The sequence below is a fragment of the Cherax quadricarinatus genome, chromosome 60, assembly GCF_038502225.1.
Source record: "Cherax quadricarinatus isolate ZL_2023a chromosome 60, ASM3850222v1, whole genome shotgun sequence".
NCBI lineage: Eukaryota > Metazoa > Arthropoda > Malacostraca > Decapoda > Parastacidae > Cherax > Cherax quadricarinatus.
Genome location: NC_091351.1, coordinates 204,373 through 227,564, shown reverse-complemented (window position 1 = coordinate 227,564; position 23,192 = coordinate 204,373). Strand labels below are relative to the sequence as shown.

Below are 23,192 nucleotides of genomic sequence, written 5' to 3'. Positions count from 1 at the left end.
AGCGGATGGATTTATGAAGGATGAGGTCAATCATAGAATTGATGAGGGAAAAAAGGTGAGTGGTGCGTTGAGGTATATGTGGAGACGAAGAACGTTATCTATGGAGGCAAAGAAGGGAATGTATGAAAGTATAGTAGTACCAACACTCTTATATGGGTGTGAAGTTTGGGTTTTAAATGCTGCAGCGAAGAGGAGGTTGGAGGCAGTAGAGATGTCCAGTCTACGGGGAATGTGTGGTGTAAATATTATGCAAAAAATTCAAAGTGTGGAAATTAGGAGAGAGTGTGGAGTTAATGAAAGTATTAGTCAGAGGGCTGAAGAGGGGTTGTGGAGGTGGTTTGACCATTTAGAGAGAATGGATCAAAGTAGAATAACATGGAGAGTGTATAAGTCTGTAGGGGAAGGAAGGCGGGGTAGGGGTCGTCCTCGAAAGGGTTGGAGGGAGGGGGTAAAGGAGGTTTTGTGGGCGAGGGGCTTGGACTTCCAGCAAGCATGCGTGAGCATGTTAGATAGGAGTGAATGGAGACGAATGGTTTTTGGGACCTGACGATCTGTTGGAGTGTGAGCAGGGTAATATTTAGTGAAGGGATTCAGGGAAACTGGTTATTTTCATATAGTCGGACTTGAGTCCTGGAAATGGGAAGTACAATGCCTGCACTTTAAAGGAGGGGTTTGGGATATTGGCGGTTTGGAGGGATATGTTGTGTATCTTTATACGTATATGCTTCTAAACTGTTGTATTCTGAGCACCTCTGCAAAAACAGTGATAATGTGTGAGTGTGGTGAAAGTGTTGAATGATGATGAAAGTATTTTCTTTTTGAGGATTTTCTTTCTTTTTTGGGTCACCCTGCCTCGGTGGGAGACGGCCGACTTGTTGAAAAAAATTTAATTTAAAGGTTCATGCATGAAAAGATGTATTCTTAAGCAACCCACAGAATTCAGATGAAATTAGACAGCCTTTCAGTGCAATAGACCATTACTCAGGACGAACCAAAGCAATATCTAGTCTCATCTTTAATTTATAGATTACGTATGATTTGCTTAATCCACAGTAATGTGACTTTTATTCATGAAAAGGTCAAATAAGTTTTCTTTTAAGAGCAGGACAAATATACTATAATGCTGATTACATACCAAAAGAGAGAATGCTGAAAACAGCTGGATCAGTATTATTATCAGCACTAAGGTTAACGAAAAGACATTAAGAAAATATACATGGGGTTGTAAGAGAAGTAAATGCGAGGGTCTTGACAAGAGGCGTGGAGTTAAAAGATAAAGAACCACACATAAAGTGGGAGTTGTCACAGTTGCTCTTTGCTAATGACACTGTGCTCTTGGGAGATTCTGAAGAGAAATTGCAGAGGTTAGTGGATGAATTTGGTAGGGTATGTAAAAGAAGAAAATTAAAAGTGAATACAGGAAAGAGTAAGGTTATTAGGATAACAAAAAGATTAGGTGATGAAAGATTGGATAGCAGATTGGAGGGAGAGAGTATGGAGGAGGTGAATGTATTCAGATATTTGGGAGTGGACGTGTCAGCGGATGGGTCTATGAAAGATGAGGTGAATCATAGAATTGATGAGGGGAAAAGGATTGAACTTTGTATAGAAAGGGGTTTAGTTATAGGTAATACATATTTTAAGAAAAAGAGGATAAATAAGTATACAAGATATGATGTAGGGCGAAATGACTGTAGTTTGTTGGATTATGTATTGGTAGATAAAAGACTGTTGAGTAGACTTCAGGATGTACATGTTTATAGAGGGGCCACAGATATATCTGATCACTTTCTAGTTGTAGCTACACTGAGAGTAAAAGGTAGATGGGATACAAGGAGAATAGAAGCATCAGGGAAGAGAGAGGTGAAGGTTTATAAACTAAAAGAGGAGGCAGTTAGGGTAAGATATAAACAGCTATTGGAGGATAGATGGGCTAATGAGAGCATAGGCAATGGGGTCGAAGAGGTATGGGGTAGGTTTAAAAATGTAGTGTTAGAGTGTTCAGCAGAAGTTTGTGGTTACAGGAAAGTGGGTGCGGGAGGGAAGAGGAGCGATTGGTGGAATGATGATGTGAAGAGAGTAGTAAGGGAGAAAAAGTTAGCATATGAGAAGTTTTTACAAAGTAGAAGTGATGCAAGGAGGGAAGAGTATATGGAGAAAAAGAGAGAGGTTAAGAGAGTGGTGAAGCAATGTAAAAAGAGAGCAAATGAGAGAGTGGGTGAGATGTTATCAACAAATTTTGTTGAAAATAAGAAAAAGTTTTGGAGTGAGATTAACAAGTTAAGAAAGCCTAGAGAACAAATGGATTTGTCAGTTAAAAATAGGAGAGGAGAGTTATTAAATGGAGAGTTAGAGGTATTGGGAAGATGGAGGGAATATTTTGAGGAATTGTTAAATGTTGATGAAGATAGGGAAGCTGTGATTTCGTGTATAGGGCAAGGAGGAACAACATCTTGTAGGAGTGAGGAAGAGCCAGTTGTGAGTGTGGGGGAAGTTCGTGAGGCAGTAGGTAAAATGAAAGGGGGTAAGGCAGCAGGGATTGATGGGATCAAGATAGAAATGTTGAAAGCAGGTGGGGATATAGTTTTGGAGTGGTTGGTGCAATTATTTAATAAATGTATGGAAGAGGGTAAGGTACCTAGGGATTGGCAGAGAGCATGCATAGTTCCTTTGTATAAAGGCAAAGGGGATAAAAGAGAGTGCAAAAATTATAGGGGGATAAGTCTGTTGAGTATACCTGGCAAAGTGTATGGTAGAGTTATTATTGAAAGAATTAAGAGTAAGACGGAGAATAGGATAGCAGATGAACAAGGAGGCTTTAGGAAAGGTAGGGGGTGTGTGGACCAGGTGTTTACAGTGAAACATATAAGTGAACAGTATTTAGATAAGGCTAAAGAGGTCTTTGTGGCATTTATGGATTTGGAAAAGGCGTATGACAGGGTGGATAGGGGGGCAATGTGGCAGATGTTGCAGGTGTATGGTGTAGGAGGTAGGTTACTGAAAGCAGTGAAGAGTTTTTACGAGGATAGTGAGGCTCAAGTTAGAGTATGTAGGAAAGAGGCAAATTATTTCCCAGTAAAAGTAGGCCTTAGACAATGATGTGTGATGTCACCGTGGTTGTTTAATATATTTATAGATGGGGTTGTAAGAGAAGTAAATGTGAGGGTCTTGGCAAGAGGCATGGAGTTAAAAGATAAAGAATCACACATAAAGTGGGAGTTGTCACAGTTGCTCTTTGCTGATGACACTGTGCTCTTGGGAGATTCTGAAGAGAAGTTGCAGAGATTGGTGGATGAATTTGGTAGGGTGTGCAAAAGAAGAAAATTGAAAGTGAATACAGGAAAGAGTAAGGTTATGAGGATAACAAAAAGATTAGGTGATGAAAGATTGGATATCAGATTGGAGGGAGAGAGTATGGAGGAGGTGAATGTATTCAGATATTTGGGAGTGGACGTGTCGGCGGATGGGTCTATGAAAGATGAGGTGAATCATAGAATTGATGAGGGGAAAAGGGTGAGTGGTGCACTTAGGAGTCTGTGGAGACAAAGAACTTTGTCCTTGGAGGCAAAGAGGGGAATGTATGAGAGTATAGTTTTACCAACGCTCTTATATGGGTGTGAAGCATGGGTGATGAATGTTGCAGCGAGGAGAAGGCTGGAGGCAGTGGAGATGTCATGTCTGAGAGCATGTGTGATGTGAATATAATGCAGAGAATTCGTAGTTTGGAAGTTAGGAGGAGGTGCGGGATTACCAAAACTGTTGTCCAGAGGGCTGAGGAAGGGTTGCTGAGGTGGTTCGGACATGTGGAGAGAATGGAGCGAAACAGAATAACTTCAAGAGTGTATCAGTCTGTAGTGGAAGGAAGGCGGGGTAGGGGTCAGCCTAGGAAAGGTTGGAGGGAGGGAGGTAAAGGAGGTTTTGTGTGCGAGGGGCTTGGACTTCCAGCAGGCATGTGTGAGCGTGTTTGATAGGAGTGAATGGAGACAAATGGTTTTTAATACTTGACGTGCTGTTGGAGTGTGAGCAAAGTAACATTTATGAAGGGGTTCAGGGAAACCGGCAGGCCGGGCTTGAGTCCTGGAGATGGGAAGTACAGTGCCTGCACTCTGAAGGAGGGGTATTAATGTTGCAGTTTAAAAACTGTAGTGTAAAGCACCCTTCTGGCAAGACAGTGATGGAGTGAATGATGGTGAAAGTTTTTCTTTTTCGGGCCACCCTGCCTTTTTGGGAATCGGCCAGTGTGATAATAATAATAATAAAAAAAGGGTGAGTGGTGTACCTAGGAGTCTGTGAGACAAAGAGGGGAATGTATGAGAGTATAGTTTTACCAATGCTCTTATATGGGTGTGAAGCATGGGTGATGAATGTTGCAGCTAGGAGAAGGCTGGAGGCAGTGGAGATGTCATGTCTGAGGGCAATGTGTGGTGTGAATATAATGCAGAGAATTCGTAGTTTGGAAGTTAGGAGGAGGCGTGGGATTGCTAAAACTGTTGTTCAGAGGGCTGAGGAAGGGTTGTTGAGGTGGTTCGAACATGTAGAGAGAATGGAGCGAAACAGAATGACTTAAAGAGTGTATCAGTCTGTAGTGGAAGGAAGGCGGGGTAGAGGTCGGCCTAGGAAATGTTGGAGGGAGGGGGTAAAGGAGGTTTTGTGTGCGAGGGGCTTGGACTTCCAGCGGGTATGCGTGAGCGTGTTTGATAGGAGTGAATGGAGACAAATGGTTTTTAATACTTGACGTGCTGTTGGAGTGTGAGCAAATTAACATTTATGAAGGGATTCAGGGAAACCGGCAGGCAGGACTCGAGTCCTGGAGATGGGAAGTACAGTGTCTGCACTCTGAAGGAGGGGTGTTAATGTTGCAGTTTAAAAACTGTAGTGTAAACCACCCTTCTGGCAAGACAGTGATGGAGTGAATGATGGTGAAAGTTTTTCTTTTTCGGGCCACCCTGCCTTGGTGGGAATCGGCCAGTGTGCTAACAAAAAAATAAATAAATAGTACCTCGGGTTACGAACAGCTCAAAACTCGAACAGTTATGTAAGTGTATTTATGTAAGCGCTTTTGTAAGTGTATTTCTGGGGGTCTGAAATGCATTAATCTAATTTACATTATTCCTTATGGGAACAAATTTGTTCGGTATCGGCACTTGAACAGCCTTCTGGAACGAAATAAATTCATACCCCGAGGTACCACTGTATATGCAACACTGTGAAAGAAAGAAAAAACTATCAAAGCATTGCTTTTATCTGATCAAATAGATTATTCAACAACATGTTTAACCATATAATTGCCCCTCTATCAGGAATATGTAATGCTTTATTCAAAAATTTTATAAATTCAAGGAAAATTTAGTTAAATATATCTGCAAATACAGTGTCTATTACCTGAAGGAAACGAAGATGCTCCTTAAGTTGGTCAGGATTGTCCTTTAAATAAGCCTCGATGTGCAGAAGAGCACGAGAATATGCTTGGCACTTAAATGATGTTTGTGCTAAAAGGTTAGCAGGAATTTTCTCAAGGAAACTGGTCACCTAGGAGTAAAGAAGGACACAAGTAAGTTGTTGAATTTACAAAGTGATTTGGCCTACAAAGTAATTCAGTGATTTTGAGACTAAAAAGTTAAAGACAGTGCATCCACACAATTCTTTTTACATGCTCCTTTCTTCATAAGCAACTGTTTCCAGCATTTCAGTCTTACTATTCCAGCCAAAAATACCTGTTGGAGCTCTGCTGATGGTGTAAAAGCTCCTCGACCCTTTTTTCCAATGTTTTCAGTCTGCCTTTGCTTCTGAACCCATTTGCTCAAGTAGTCTAGGGCTGAGAATACAGTCTGAACAGCTAAATGCCTGCATAAAAAAGAAACAATTAGCTTACAGAAGACATGCTAAAATCAACTCAACAAAATGAAAAAAAAAAAAAATGAAAAAAAAAAAAAAAATGAAATACTCCATTAACTGTTTTAATGCGTGTGTGTTGCTGCCATGAGTACATTTCATCTTGAAACTTGCCAAAATATTTTTTGTATAAACATGATGATGCATGACTCACGAAATCGTAATGACATGATTGCAAACAAACCATACCACGGGTTCAAATCCCGCCCGTGGTATGGTTTATGATGATGCATATATGCAAGAAAGAATTATAGCTTCTTTGAACAAGCACTATAGTGTTTTGTCTCTAAATAATTTTTTTTATATCTTACTACTGAAGCACAATAACAATTACTCTACTATAGCATTCCTTAAAAAAAAAAAAGTGAGAGAGGGAATTACTTGAACTCTGAGGATGGAGCAAGTGAGTCTTCTTTCTTCTGTTTTTCCTGCATTTGACTCATAACAGCAAGAATCTCAGTTATTATTTGGTCATGGTGGTGAGCCGATTCCCTAAGCACACAGACAAGAATAGATGGCAGAAGGTACATGGCCGTTGTTGTGTATCTACGGAGAATTGGCTTGCATACACTGAACACCTGTAAAAGAAAAAGTATACACCTACCATCCGACTTACGACCGAGTTCGGTTCCAAGAAACCGGTCGTAAGTTGAAATGGTCATAAGTCGAACTTTACTACTGAATATCAACAAAACATTTTTGTAATGACTTTATTTTATTGTTTTATTTTGGTATTTCATGTTTTACTTTACTTTTTATGCTGTTAGTACTGTATTTTATACTGTAAGGTTTAGGATAAACACTGTGTACAACACAAATTGTTGTTTATTTCCCGGAAATTTGGCATAAAAAACACGGTCGTAAGTCGAGTGGTCATAAGTCGAGCAGGTCGTAAGTCGTATGGTAGGTGTATTCCAACATACAAATATTTTATTAATAGTTTAACTTGGCACTTTACTTCTGCGATGAATCGTATGTCACTTCACAGACAGTAATGCCAAGGGAAGCACATTACACAAGAACATATAAAACACTGATAAGAAACAAAAAGTCAAGGCAAATTTAAATACTAGATATAACAACATCAGTGAAGTTGAAGAAAAGTTTCAAAATATACATGCTGTACATGAAAGATCTAAATATACATGATAGTTCACCAGGAAATGACTGATTGAGAGCAGTATCCCACACTGCTGGAACTAGGGCAGCACACATTCATGTCTAACATCTGTCAAATATGTCTAACATATGGCATATATCAAATTTTTCTAACATATATATCTTCTTCTTTCTTTCAACACACCGGCCGTATCTCACCGAGGCGGGGTGGCCCAAAAGGAAAAACGAAAGTTACTCCTTTTACATTTAGTAATATATACAGGAGAAGAGGTTACTAGCCCCTTGCTCCCGGCATTTTAGTTGCCTCTTACAACACGCATGGCTTACGGAGGAAGAATTCTGTTCCACTTCCCCATGGAGGTAAGAGGAAATAAACAAGAACAAGAACTAGTAAGAAAAATGGAAGAAAACCCAGAGGGGTGTGTATATACATACATGCTTGTACATGTATGTGTAGTGTGACCTAAGTGTAAGTAGAAGTAGCAAGATGTACCTGAAACTTTGCATGTTTATGAGACAGAAAAATGGACACCAGCAATCCTACCATCATGTAAAACAATTACAGGTTTCCGTTTTACACTCACTTGGCAGGACGGTAGTACCTCCCTGGGCGGTTGCTGTCAATCAACCTACTACCTAGGAACATATATATATATATATATGGGGGAATCAAATGGGGAATCAAATTCAAAATGGGAATTGACACAGTTACTTTTTGCTGATGATACTGTGCTTATGGGAGATTCTAAAGAAAAATTGCAAAGGTTAGTGGATGAGTTTGGGAATGTGTGTAAAGGTAGAAAGTTGAAAGTGAACATAGAAAAGAGTAAGGTGATGAGGGTGTCAAATGATTTGGATAAAGAAAAATTGGATATCAAATTGGGGAGGAGGAGTATGGAAGAAGTGAATGTTTTCAGATACTTGGGAGTTGACGTGTCGGCGGATGGATTTATGAAGGATGAGGTTAATCATAGAATTGATGAGGGAAAAAAGGTGAGTGGTGCGTTGAGGTATATGTGGAGTCAAAAAACGTTATCTATGGAGGCAAAGAAGGGTATGTATGAAAGTATAGTAGTACCAACACTCTTATATGGGTGTGAAGCTTGGGTGGTAAATGCAGCAGCGAGGAGACGGTTGGAGGCAGTGGAGATGTCCTGTTTAAGGGCAATGTGTGGTGTAAATATTATGCAGAAAATTCGGAGTGTGGAAATTAGGAGAAGGTGTGGAGTTAATAAAAGTATTAGTCAGAGGGCAGAGGAGGGGTTGTTGAGGTGGTTTGGTCATTTAGAGAGAATGGATCAAAGTAGAATGACATGGAAAGCATATAAATCTATAGGGGAAGGAAGGCGGGGTAGGGGTCGTCCTCGAAAGGGTTGGAGAGAGGGGGTAAAGGAGGTTTTGTGGGTAAGGGGCTTGGACTTCCAGCAAGCGTGCGTGAGCGTGTTAGATAGGAGTGAATGGAGACGAATGGTACTTGGGACCTGACGATCTGTTGGAGTGTGAGCAGGGTAATATTTAGTGAAGGGATTCAGGGAAACCGGTTATTTTCATATAGTCGGACTTGAGTCCTGGAAATGGGAAGTACAATGCCTGCACTTTAAAGGAGGGGTTTGGGATATTGGCAGTTTGGAGGGATATGTTGTGTATCTTTATATGTGTATGCTTCTAGACTGTTGTATTCTGAGCACCTCTGCAAAAACAGTGATAATGTGCGAGTGTGGTGAAAGTGTTGAATGATGATGAAAGTATTTTCTTTTTGGGGATTTTCTTTCTTTTTTGGGTCACCCTGCCTCGGTGGGAGACGGCCGACTTGTTGAAAAAAAAAAAAAAAAAAATATATATATATATATATATATATATGTTAAAGACTGACTTCTAAGATTTGCCAGAACCTCTTTTGTGAGTGGGAAAAATACTAGAAGGAGTAGGGGTAGGACCAACTCTAGAAACAAATCATTAAACTGTGCTACTGTATTCTATATGTTTTTTTTAGTTTGTAATAACAAAGTATTCTCTGTCTCCACAAAGAATGTTATGCATGGAGGCAAAGAAGGGAATGTATGAGAGTATAGTGGTACCAATTTTCTTATATGGGTATGAAGCATGGGTTATGAATGTTGCAACGTGGAGAAGGCAGGACACAGTGGAGATGTTGTGTCTGAGGGCAATGTGTGATGTAAATACGTATTATGCAAAGAATTTGTAGCTTGGAAATTAGGAAGTGTGAAGTTACTAGTACATAAATTATGGGGAATCAAATTCAAAATGGGAATTGACACAGTTACTTTTTGCTGATGATACTGTGCTTATGGGAGATTCTAAAGAAAAATTGCAAAGGTTAGTGGATGAGTTTGAGAATGTGTGTAAAGGTAGAAAGTTGAAAGTGAACATAGAAAAGAGTAAGGTGATGAGGGTATCAAATGATTTAGATAAAGAAAAATTGGATATCAAATTGGGGAGGAGGAGTATGGAAGAAGTGAATGTTTTCAGATACTTGGGAGTTGACGTGTCGGCGGATGGATTTATGAAGGATGAGGTTAATCATAGAATTGATGAGGGAAAAAAGGCGAGTGGTGCGTTGAGGTATATGTGGAGTCAAAAAACGTTATCTATGGAGGCAAAGAAGGGAATGTATGAAAGCATGGTAGTACCAACACTCTTATATGGATGTGAAGCTTGGGTGGTAAATGCAGCAGCTAGGAGACGGTTGGAGGCAGTGGAGATGTCCTGTCTAAGGGCAATGTGTGGTGTAAATATTATGCAGAAAATTCGGAGTGTGGAAATTAGGAGACGGTGTGGAGTTAATAAAAGCATTAGTCAGAGGGCAGAAGAGGGGTTGTTGAGGTGGTTTGGTCATTTAGAGAGAATGGATCAAAGTAGAATGACATGGAAAGCATATAAATCTATAGGGGAAGGAAGGAGGGGTAGGGGTCGTCCTCGAAAGGGTTGGAAAGAGGGGGTAAAGGAGGTTTTGTGGGCGAGGGGCTTGGACTTCCAGCAAGCGTGCATGAGCGTGTTAGATAGGAGTGAATGGAGATGAATGATACTTGGGACCTGACAATCTGTTGGAGTGTGAGCAGGGTAATATTTAGTGAAGGGATTCAGGGAAACCGGTTATTTTCATACAGTCGGACTTGAGTCCTGGAAATGGGAAGTACAATGCCTGCACTTTAAAGGAGGGGTTTGGGATATTGGCAGTTTGGAGGGATATGTTGTGTATCTTTATACGTATATGCTTCTAAACTGTTGTATTCTGAGCACCTCTGCAAAAACAGTGATAATGTGTGAGTGTGGTGAAAGTGTTGAATGATGATGAAAGTATTTTCTTTTTGGGGATTTTCTTTCTTTTTTGGGTCACCCTGCCTCGGTGGGAGACGGCCGACTTGTTGAAAAAAAAAAAAAAAAAAATTGTGTACATAAATTATGTTATCTACTGATTCAAAGCAAACTTTTCACAGATCCCCAATAGCTCCCTCAATGTATCTACTGAGTTAAGTGCTTCCAGGTACTAATTCTAGCACAATGCTTTTGTCTATCATCTTTAAAAAAAATTCCTGCCAGGTTGTTGGTATTCATGGTTCACCACCCAATGTAGTCTCCATTGTAATGTTTTACTGTAAACCAATGCACTGCAGACCTTTGGAATTAAAATTACTGTTGAGAACAAGCAAGCAACTACTGAAGTAGCATAACCTATCCATATTTCACGTTAAAAATACAGTGGACCCCCGCATAACGATGGCATCACATAGCGATTATTTCGCATACCTCTTACTTTAATCGCAAAATTTTTGCCGCGCATACCGATTAAAAACCCGCTCACCGATTTTCGTCCGAGACGCGTCCAATGTGCGCCCTCAGCCAGCCTCACATGTGCCGCCCGTGCCATTGTTTACCAGCCAGCCTCCGCGGTAACATCCAAGCATACACTCGGAATATTTCGTATTATTACAGTGTTTTCGGTGCTGTTTCTGGAAAATAAGTGACCATGGGCCCCAAGAAAGCTTCTAGTGCCAACCCTACACCAATAAGGGTGAGAATTACTATAGAAATGAAGAAAGAGATCATTGATAAGTATGAAAGTGGAGTGCGTATAGCCGACCTAGTCAAGCTGTACAAGAAACCCCAATCAACCATCGCTACTATTGTGGGCACCAGAAAGACAATCAAGGAAGCTGTTCTTGCCAAAGGTTTAACTGTGTTTTCGAAACAAAGATCGCAAGTGATGGAAGATGTTGAGAGACTCTTATTGGTGTGGATAAATGAAAAACAGATAGCAGGAGATAGCGTCTCTCAAGCGATCATATGTGAAAAGGCTAGGAAGTTGCATGAGGATTTAATTAAAAAAATGCCTGCAACTAGTGATGATGTGAGTGAATTTAAGGCCAGCAAAGGTTGGTTTGAGAGATTTAAGAAGCGTAGTGGCATCCATAGTGTGATAAGGCATGGTGAGGCTGCCAGTTCGGACCACAAAGCGGCTGAAAAATATGTGCATGAATTCAAGGAGTACATAGAAACTGAAGGACTGAAACCTGAACAAGTGTTTAATTGTGATGAAACAGGCCTGTTCTGGAAGAAAATGCCAAGCAGGACCTACATTACTCAGGAGGAAAAGGCACTCCCAGGACATAAGCCTATGAAAGACAGGCTTACTTTGTTGATGTGTGCCAATGCTAGTGGTGATTGCAAAGTTAAGCCTTTATTAGTGTATCACTCTGAAACTCCCAGAGCGTTCAGGCAAAAGAATGTCCTCAAGGATAATTTGTGTGTGCTGTGGAGGGCAAACAGTAAGGCATGGGTCACTAGGGAATTTTTCTATAACTGGTTACACCATGCATTTGCCCCCAATGTGAAAGATTACCTAACTGAAAAGAAATTAGAACTTAAGTGCCTCCTGGTGTTAGACAATGCCCCTGGTCATCCTACAGACGTGGCAGAGCGACTTTATGGGGACATGAGCTTCATTAAGGTGAAGTTTTTGCCTCCTAATACCACTCCTCTCCTGCAGCCCATGGACCAGCAGGTTATTTCCAACTTCAAGAAACTGTACACAAAAGCTCTGTTTGAAAGGTGCTTTGTAATGACCTCAGAAACTCAACTGACTCTAAGAGAGTTTTGGAGAGATCACTTTAATATCCTCAATTGTGTAAACCTTATAGGTAAGGCTTGGGAGGAAGTGACTAAGAGAACCTTGAACTCTGCTTGGAAGAAACTGTGGCCAGAATGTGTAGACAAAAGGGATTTTGAAGGGTTTGAGGCTAACCCTGAGATGATTATGCCAGTTGAGGAATCCATTGTGGCATTGGGAAAGTCCTTGGGGTTGGAGGTTAGTGGGGAGGATGTGGAAGAGTTGGTGGAGGAGGACAATGAAGAACTAACCACTGATGAGCTGATAGATCAACTTCAAGAGCAAGAGGCCAGACCTGGGGAAACTGGTTCAGAGGAGGGGAGAGAGAAATTGAAGAAGTTGCCTACTACAAAGATTAAGGAAATCTGTGCAAAGTGGCTTGAAGTGCAAACCTTCATGGATGAAAATCACCCTCACACAGCTATTGCAAGCCGTGCTGGTGATTATTACACTGACAATGTTGTGAAACACTTTAGGCAAGTCATAAAGGAATGAGAGGTACAGGCCACTATGGACAGATATCTTGTGCGAAAGAAGTCCAGTGACTCTGAAGCTGGCCCTAGTGGCATTAAAAGAAGAAGGGAAGTAACCCCAGAAAAGGACTTGCTACCTCAAGTCCTAATGGAAGGGGATTCCCCTTCTAAACAGTAAGAAGATAATGCTCTCCCCTCCTCCCATCCCATCAATCATCACCAGATCTTCAATAAAAGTAAGTGTCATGTAAGTGTGCATGCCTTTTTCAGTTTGTGTGTATTAAAATTAACATTTCATGTGGTAAAAAAAATTTTTTTTCATACTTTTGGGTGTCTTGCACGGATTAATTTTATTTCCATTATTTCTTATGGGGAAAATTCATTCACATAACGATTATTTCGCATAACAATTACCCCTCTTGCACGGATTAAAATCGTTAACCGGGGGTCCACTGTACGTAAAGAATGATATTAATAGATCTTGGCGGCATTAATGGATTATATAAAAATCAATACATGTATGTTTCTTAATTTAAGAAACCATTACATCATATCACCATATTCTTTAAATATCCAATTTCTGTATATTTCTCTGGTTCCCATCATCTCTTTAATATTAAGATCTACATCATTCATACAGATCCCTGGAACAGCTAGCATATGAATATTTATATTGATGGGACTAGTAAAAGTTTTACTTAAAGATGTTCACACACATACCCAGTAATAAGTATAGGAGAGCCCCACATGTACAGCACCTTCCTTTGAGTGTTCCATGTTATTGTTGGCTTCAAACTGAGCCACTGTTCATTCTGTTCCACCTGCTGGCAATAGTCACCAGATGGTGGAACAATGGCTCAACTGAAAGCCAATGAAAATGTGGAACACCAAAAACAGGTACTGTATGTTGGGAAGCCCTCCTGTATTGTATTCTTAGAGTTCAAAGCTTCTTTATGTCAAGCTTTCAGTGTCATATGCATATAAGCACATACTTATTACAGAGCCTTAATAAGTGCCAACTGACCTGACTTGCTTTCTCTCCCTTCAGCAGCTCTACAAGAAAACATGCCCAGTTGGTGAGCCACTGGTGAAATGATCGTGCCCGTGAACTTCCATATATAGGAGATGGGAGCACAGATGATGAACGACTGGTAGTTGTTGCCACTGTGTACTTTGATGTCAATAGAGGATATATGATTTCTTGCAAGTGGTAGCCCAATCGTTCCCATACTCTTGAACCAACAGGTGTTGCTCCATCACATCCACTTTCTCTAATACCATACAGACGTGTCACCTCCTGCATAACAGAACAGCTAGTGAAACATAATTTTACTTAAGATAATAAGAACATATTATTATTATTATTACTATTACTACTACTATTAGATATTACTAGTAGTAGTAGCAGTATTACTACTAATAGTATTATTAGTAGTACTAGTAGCAATAGTAATAGTAGTACTATTTTCAGCCACACTATTACTGGTAGTGCTACTAAATAGCACAAAATGATATATTTTCAGTAAAAATACTGTGTAGAGTACACGGCACCTACTTGCATCGCATAAGATGCACAGGTCTGAGTGTTGGCATCGGTGGCAGCCAAGAAGGCTCGGCCTAACTCTGTAACTAGCTGCACAATAAAACATTCTGTTTCTATGTTTAGGTGGATCTCATTTAGTTCTTCTGTGTATAGAATAAAGAAAATTAATTAAATTTCTTAATCATATAATGTGTTAATATTTATAAATTAAATACAGTGATAAGACTATATGGTCTGAAATAACAAAAAAAGGCACAATACCGTGACTGGAACGATACACAAATAACCCGCACATAAAAGAGAGAAGCTTAAGACGACGTTTCGGTCCGACTTGGACCATTTACAAAGTCACACTGACTTTGTAAATGGTCCAAGTCGGACCGAAATGTCGTCGTAAGCTTCTCTCTTTTATGTGTGGGTTATTTGTGTATATGGTCTGAAATATTCATGTACTGTGTTTACATAATAAATGACAATACATGTATACATACCATACATAGTCCTTTTTAATGTTTTTTAGCCATTTATTTGTTTATCTATTTTTTTTTTTTCAACAAGTCGGCCATTTCCCACCGTGGCAGGGTGACCCAAAAAGAAAATACTTTCATCATCATTCAATACTTTCACCTCACTCACACTTAATCACTGTTTTTGCATGTACTTGTAGTAAATAAATAAAGATGTACTCATCTTTCTTCTTTCAACACACCGGCCGTATCCCACCGAGGCGGGGTGGCCCAAAAGGAAAAACGAAAGTTTTTCCTTTTACATTTAGTAGTATATACAGGAGAAGGGGTTACTAGCCCCTTGCTCCTGGCATTTTAGTCACCTCTTACGACATGCATGGCTTACAGAGGAAGAATTCTGTTCCACTTCCCCATGGAGATAAGAGGAAATAAACAAGAACAAGAACTGAAAGAAATTAGAAGAAAACCAAGAGGGGTATGTATGTATATATATGCTTGTACATGTATGTGTAGTGTGACCTAGGTGTAAGTAGAAGTAGCAAGATGTACCTGAAACCTTGCATATTCATGAGACAGAAAATTGGACACCAGCAATCCTACCATCATGTAAAACAATTACAGGCTTTTGTTTTACACTCACTTGGCAGGACGGTAGTACCTCCCTGGGTGGTTGCTGTCTACCAGTCTACTACCTAGAAGATGTACTCATATGTACAGTTATTATACATAATGTAAATTACCTAGGATAACCCAAAAATTCTAGGCCAAGTTCTATATAGTGTTTGTAGATCTTTCTTTCTTTCAACACACCAGCCGTATCCCACCGAGGCGGGGTGGCCCAAAAGGAAAAACGAAAGTTTCTCCTTTTACATTTAGTAATATATACAGGAGAAGAGGTTACTAGCCCCTTGCTCCCGGCATTTTAGTCGCCTCTTACAACACGCATGGCTTACGGAGGAAGAATTCTGTTCCACTTCCCCATGGAGATAAGAGGAAATAAACAAGAATAAGAACTAGAAAGAAAATAGAAGAAAACCCAGAGGGGTGTGCATATATGTGCTTGTACATGTATGTGTAGTGTGACCTAAGTGTAAGTAGAAGTAGCAAGACGTACCTGAAATCTTGCATGTTCATGAGACAGAAAAAAGGACACCAGCAATCCTACCATCATGTAAAACAATTACAGGCTTTCGTTCTACACTCACTTGGCAGGACGGTAGTACCTCCCTGGGTGGTTGCTGTCTACCAGTCTACTACCTAGAAGATGTACTCATATGTACAGTTATTATACATAATGTAAATTACCTAGGATAACCCAAAAATTCTAGGCCAAGTTCTATATAGTGTTTGTAGATATAAGACATAAATAAACATGACCACACACAGAAGACAGAAAGACAGATAAGTTGAATTAGACAGATAAGCAGAGCTAGGCAGACAGACAGATAGATGTACAGATAGACAGACAGATGTAAAGACAGATAGATAGACAGACAGACAGATGTAAGGACAGATAGATAGACAGACAGACAGATAGACCGACAGACAGACATACAGAGACATGTTTGTGTGCAAGAGTAAAAACATATAAAGGCAAGTTTCCCCCTCCAGCAGCGCACATTCATCAAATGTCACTTGTTATCTGACGCTTGTCATAACACCATTCTTCAAGGAGTTTCATATTATACTCCAGGCACACACAGAAGACAAAGACAGATAAGCTGAACTAGACAGACAGATAAGCAGAATTAGGCAGGCAGACAGACAGATAGATGTACAGATAAACAAACAGATAGACAAACTGACAGACAGACATACAAAGACATGTTTGTGTGCAAGAGTAAAAACATATAAAGGCAAGGTTCCTTTCAGCAACTCACATTCACCAAATGTCTCACTTATCTGACCCTTGTCATAACACCATTCTTCAAGGAGTTTCATACTCCAGCATGTCTAAAACATTGCTGGGACCTATAAATACTTTGTCTATATATTTCTAGACAATAGTCAGTGACCAAGGCAGGTGAAAATGTTTACCTGTCAGTGTGATTGTTACCATTTGAGTACTATTTCACTACATAATATTAGTGTCAGAACAAAGATTGGCTATGAAATCACAAGAACTATTATAAATTGTAATTATCAGAACAAAAATTATATAAATTAAAATAAAAGCGAGGAAAAAAGGTAAATCAGCAACACTTCTGCAAGCGGCAGGACTGGATGTTGCCGTCAGGTGAGCATCTAGAGCCAGCTTTGTGGTCTTATATCTCAGCAAGTACTGGTCCTAAAAATTTTTTGGGTCTTATACCACACAGAAAATTGCCCTCTTTAATTTAAAAACAAAAAACAATTTTTTTATTTTTCAAAATATTCGGAGCACCATGCAGGTGAACTTAGATCTATGTTTGGACAGTTTAAGGGTTAAAAGAAGGAAAAAAAAAAACATCACAAATCAATATACAGTCCTAGCCATAGCCACATCCCAATGCATGCATCGAGACAGTGAATAGAAAGAGAACACAGCTAGGCAGGTGAAATAAAGATATTATATTATTATTAAATTAGTATACCCAGAGACTGAGCACTTATAGAGGGCTAATATACACATTGTCTATGCAAGCAGTTAGTTTCTAAATGTATAAGCATTTCCAATGACTAAAAAAAAGCTAAATCATTATATATATATAAAGCAATGCCTTACCTTTGATACTGGAATATGTATACAGACGGGTAGGGTCTATTGCACCCAAAAGTCCCAAGCACTCAGCTACTGCCACACGCAAGTCTTCCTCTACTTCACGGCACTGAGCTGGGATTTATGAGTTGTCTTTTTGAAGTGAGCTCTTACAACATTTATAATTTTTAAGTTATTTAAATCATTAAATATTTCTAGTCAAGAAATATGAAACAATTAATATGAAAGGTGTGTTGTCAGTGGCCCAGTGTGGGTGGTGATTGGATGATGGGGTGATTGGGTGTATGAGTATGCAGTGGGTGAGTTGTGGTTAGTGATGTAGGCAGTAATGAGGGCAGCAGGAGATTAAGTGATTTGGTATGTGGGCAGCATGTCAGGGTGAAAGGTGAGGTCAGGTGTGGGTGTGTGACTGTAGGGGGGGGCACTGTATGGACATGTTGTGTGTGGGTAGGTTGTTGGTTGGGATGGTGTGGGTGAAGATGTGTCACTGTGTTGAAATTATACGGGTGGTTGGTATGGGTGGGGGTTGTGGGCAGTATGGGTGAGGTTGCTAAATGTGCAGCAAGGGCATGTGGTTACAGGGAAAAGGGAAAGGTGAATGAGCAGCTGGTGTGGGCAGAGGTATGTGGCTGAGGTATGGTACTGGATGCATATGAATATAGAACTAGGTAGAGTATTAGATGTGTATGAATGGAGCACTGAGTCTCGCTGTGTTACCTCAATGCTAGACACTCTAACCTTCACCCATCATGCCCAATGCTCACACCTATTTTTCATACCCCTCTGTCCATACATTCTAGCCCTCACCCATTCCCTTACCCACGTGCCTTCCTGCCCATACTAGTAAAAATAACATAGATGACTGAGTAGATGTAAATGGCTAGGCTATGTCCTATGTTCATACACTATGTTCTCTGCTCACATGCTTTGCTAGGTTATGAACAGCAGAGTGAAAATCAAGACCATGAACATTAACACCAACAGAACAACGTTCTTCCAGCTTTTAATCATGAGCAGTTTTCATACACTTTCTAGGACCAACTGTAAACCTTTATGGTTAGTATCTACACTGAACTTAAGAGCATAGTCAGACACATACCCATGCTACTGAGATGCCAGACTCAACCTTCTTTATCAGTTCATGTTTCTGCTTGACACTGAGAGCCCATGTTTCCTCTTGGTACAACCACTTGTTTAAAAGCCATTGTTAATTGCACTTTACTGAATATGTAAATAACATCATACAAAACAGTGAATCCAGGAAAAATTGGAGACTGAATGACAAGCATATGCACGAGTGAGCACAAACAATAAACTGGGGTGGGTGGCCTAAGAGAACAATGAAAACAAACAGGTCCTGGACATGGTCACTCTGGCCTACAACAAACAAATGAGCAAATGTTGAAGTTATAGGACTTGGTCCAATGATTCATAAGACTACCAGACACTATCGTTACAGACAAAATCCATAATTATGTTCTTTCTTCCATTTATCAAGTGATTACATTTGCCAAGCCATTTTTTGTTTGTAATTGCTAATATTCATTAAATCAAGGTCCATTTATTAGAGGTTTTACTATACTTTATACAGCTCATGATAAGGCTTTATCATCTGCTCCATTTCATGTTTTAAAACATGGCTTCTAGATACAGGTGGGCCCTGCTTATACAGCAGGTTAGGTTATGGGCTACTGCTGTAAGGTGAAAATTGCTGTAAAGTGAAACATAGCCTTTTATATTTTACTTTCAAATGCATATAAAAGCCTGATAACATGTTTACACTATCATATATTAAGTGTGCAATAAAGGAAGGCCTAAAAAATGCATATACAGTACACACATTACTTACCTTAAAATATTTTTGACCTTAGCTATTAGTGAGTGATAAATATATTTACTGTAGGAAGTGTGAATAAATGAAGAATGGGTATAACTAAAAACTGCTGTATTAGTGAAGTGCTGTAAAGCAGGGCCTGCCTGCATGTCAGGGTCATCTTTGGTGGCAAAGTTTACAAGCAGAATGGGACTGCTAATAAAACTTTTCCAGTGTTGTTTCTTTATAGACTTTTCTACTTCATCTTCCTCCCTTTCTGCCTGTCTGTTTCTCTTTAACCTGGGAATTGAGCTCATTCAACAATTTGTCTACAGTTTGTTCTTATCATCATCTTCCTCCATAAATTCAAAGCCCTCACATTGCACAGTCCTTACCAGTCACAATTTACTGAGCATGATTTCTTGGAGATAGAGAACATGAGAAATAATTCAACATAAAAGTCTTTAATTTTTCCAATCCTGCATTTATTGTGATTGGGACACTTTTTTTTTTCCATGACACTTTTGTGATTGGTGGAATGATGAAGTAAAGGGTGTGATAAAAGAGAAAAAGGTAGCTTACGAGAGGTTTTTACAAAGCAGAAGTGTTAAAGAAGAGCAGAGTATATGGAGAGTAAAAGAAAGGTGAAGAGAGTGGTGAGAGAGTGCAAAAGGAGAGCAGATGAAAGAGTGGGAGAGGCACTGTCAAGAAATTTTAATGAAAATAAGAAAAAATTTTGGAGTGAGTTAAACAAGTTAAGAAAGCCTAGGGAAAGTATGGATTTATCAGTTAAAAACAAAGTAGGGGAGTTAGTAGATGGGGAGAGGGAGGTATTAGGTAGATAGCGAGAATATTTTGAGGAACTTTTAAATGTTAAGGAAGAAAGGGAGGCGGTAATTTCATGCACTGGCCAGGGAGGTATACCATCTTTTAGGAGTGAAGAAGAGCAGACTGTAAGTGTGGTGGAGGTACGTGAGGCATTACGTAGAATGAAAGGGGGTAAAGCAGCTGGAACTGATGGGATCATGACAGAAATGTTAAAAGCAGGGGGGGATATAGTTTTGGAGTGGTTGGTACTTTTGTTTAATAAATGTATGAAAGAGGGGAAGGTACCTAGGGATTGGCGGAGAGCATGTATAGTCCCTTTATATAAAGGGAAAGGGGACAAAAGAGATTGTAAAAATTATAGAGGAATAAGTTTACTGAGTATACCAGGAAAAGTATACGGTAGGGTTATAATTGAAAGAATTAGAGGTAAGACAGAATGTAGAATTGCGGACGAACAAGGAGGTTTCAGAGTGGGTAGGGGATGTGTAGATCAAGTGTTTACATTGAAGCATATATGTGAACAGTATTTAGATAAAGGTAGGGAAGTTTTTATTGCATTTATGGATTTAGAAAAGGCATATGATAGAGTGGATAGAGGAGCAATGTGGCAGATGTTGCAAGTATATGGAATAGGTGGTAAGTTACTAAATGCTGTAAAGAGCTTTTATGAGGATAGTGAGGCTCAGGTTAGGGTGTGTAGAAAAGAGGGAGAATACTTCCCGGTAAAAGTAGGTCTTAGACAGGGATGTGTAATGTCACCATGGTTGTTTAATATATTTATAGATGGGGTTGTAAAAGAAGTAAATGCTAGGGTGTTCGGGAGAGGGGTGGGATTAAATTATGGGGAATCAAATTCAAAATGGGAATTGACACAGTTACTTTTTGCTGATGATACTGTGCTTATGGGAGATTCTAAAGAAAAATTGCAAAGGTTAGTGGATGAGTTTGAGAATGTGTGTAAAGGTAGAAAGTTGAAAGTGAACATAGAAAAGAGTAAGGTGATGAGGGTATCAAATGATTTAGATAAAGAAAAATTGGATATCAAATTGGGGAGGAGGAGTATGGAAGAAGTGAATGTTTTCAGATACTTGGGAGTTGACGTGTCGGCGGATGGATTTATGAAGGATGAGGTTAATCATAGAATTGATGAGGGAAAAAAGGTGAGTGGTGCGTTGAGGTATATGTGGAGTCAAAAAACGTTATCTATGGAGGCAAAGAAGGGAATGTATGAAAGTATAGTAGTACCAACACTCTTATATGGATGTGAAGCTTGGGTGGTAAATGCAGCAGCGAGGAGACGGTTGGAGGCAGTGGAGATGTCCTGTCTAAGGGCAATGTGTGGTGTAAATATTATGCAGAAAATTCGGAGTGTGGAAATTAGGAGAAGGTGTGGAGTTAATAAAAGCATTAGTCAGAGGGCAGAAGAGGGGTTGTTGAGGTGGTTTGGTCATTTAGAGAGAATGGATCAAAGTAGAATGACATGGAAAGCATATAAATCTATAGGGGAAGGAAAGAGGGGTAGGGGTCGTCCTCGAAAGGGTTGGAAAGAGGGGGTAAAGGAGGTTTTGTGGGTGAGGGGCTTGGACTTCCAGCAAGCGTGCATGAGCGTGTTAGATAGGAGTGAATGGAGACGAATGATACTTGGGACCTGACGATCTGTTGGAGTGTGAGCAGGGTAATATTTAGTGAAGGGATTCAGGGAAACCGGTTATTTTCATATAGTCGGACTTGAGTCCTGGAAATGGGAAGTACAATGCCTGCACTTTAAAGGAGGGGTTTGGGATATTGGCAGTTTGGAGGGATATGTTGTGTATCTTTATATGTGTATGCTTCTAGACTGTTGTATTCTGAGCACCTCTGCAAAAGCAGTGATAATGTGCGAGTGTGGTGAAAGTGTTGAATGATGATGAAAGTATTTTCTTTTTGGGGATTTTCTTTCTTTTTTTTGGGTCACCCTGCCTCGGTGGGGGGATTTTCTTTCTTTTTTGGGTCACCCTGCCTCGGTGGGAGATGGCCGACTTGTTGAAAAAAAAAAAAAAAAAATCTGGGTCAAGAGATTGCCAGATTACAGGACGATTAGGGATTTATCAAATCAAAAGAACTTTCAATGCAAGGTTATTTGTGGCTAGATGCATATTCACTGCAGAAATAAAATAATACTTAAGCCAATTAACAAACAGGGCTTCTGCTATCCATGCTGTGTTGTTAAACTGTGAAGTCTGTACACAATTAATTAGCATAAGCTTACACTTGAAATCACCTGCTGAATTAACATACACTAACAAGCTAAACTGATCCTTCACTACTTTAAACTTAGATGCAGTATTTAAATTAGTCAAACCTCCCAGCACTAAATTTTACACTTGAGAAGGATTTCACTTCCTTTTCACACAGTTCTGTAGTAAGATATAGCTTCCTGCCTGATTATCTGAGCCCAGAGTGGGGCACTCTTCCTTGTATTGTCCTCAATAAACATTCACTGACGATTTAGTCTTATTTAATTGTTGACCTATTTATTCTTGTCATTAGGTCACTATCTGGATTACTTATTGCACAAGCATTTACTATTTTCACACAGTCTCTTATGGGATGAATGATTGATTCATCGACACCAAAGAAATGGGCAGTTTGCTTCACACAATTTTCATCTTGAGACATGGCTAAAATCTGACTTTTTCACACTTTACCGTACATAAACTCAGAGCCTCTTGTCTGTAAATCTGTTTATCTGCAGTTTTTAAAAAATGTGTTAATGAGTTGTTATTTACCAGGGTTTTATAAACAGGGGTTCTAGCATAATTACGATTTTCAAAGAAATTTTTCAAATTATCAGCAAGGACTATGAGACCTCTGAACCTCAATATACATTCTTAATCACAAATAAAGCATTTTTTTTTTTTTTTTCAACAAGTCGGTCGTCTCCCACCGAGGCAGGGTGACCCAAAAAAAAGAAAGAAAATCCCCAAAAAGAAAATACTTTCATCATCATTCAACACTTTCACCACACTCACACATTATCACTGCTTTTGCAGAGGTGCTCAGAATACAACAGTTTAGAAGCATATACGTATAGAGATACACAACATATCCCTCCAAACTGCCAATATCCCAAACCCCTCCTTTAAAGTGCAGGCATTGTACTTCCCATTTCCAGGACTCAAGTCCGACTATATGAAAATAACCGGTTTCCCTGAATCCCTTCACTATATTATAAATATAAAGCATAACTTA

At 39.6% G+C, this 23,192-nt stretch overlaps 1 protein-coding gene across 3 annotated transcripts in view; it reads right to left on the bottom strand.

Annotated features, from left to right (window-relative positions):
• The window catches only part of mei-41 (meiotic 41), a 183,829-nt gene that overhangs the window by 76,469 nt on the left and 84,168 nt on the right, over window positions 1-23,192 (bottom strand). For all 3 annotated transcript variants that reach the window (XM_070097851.1, XM_070097852.1, XM_070097853.1), the window contains exons 26-31: window positions 17,327-17,434; window positions 14,168-14,298; window positions 13,637-13,909; window positions 6,274-6,470; window positions 5,715-5,844; window positions 5,383-5,529 (exon numbers count right to left, since the gene is read on the bottom strand). In XM_070097851.1, the coding sequence (XP_069953952.1) occupies window positions 5,383-5,529; window positions 5,715-5,844; window positions 6,274-6,470; window positions 13,637-13,909; window positions 14,168-14,298; window positions 17,327-17,434 (986 nt within the window). The remainder of the gene's footprint in view (window positions 1-5,382; window positions 5,530-5,714; window positions 5,845-6,273; window positions 6,471-13,636; window positions 13,910-14,167; window positions 14,299-17,326; window positions 17,435-23,192) is intronic.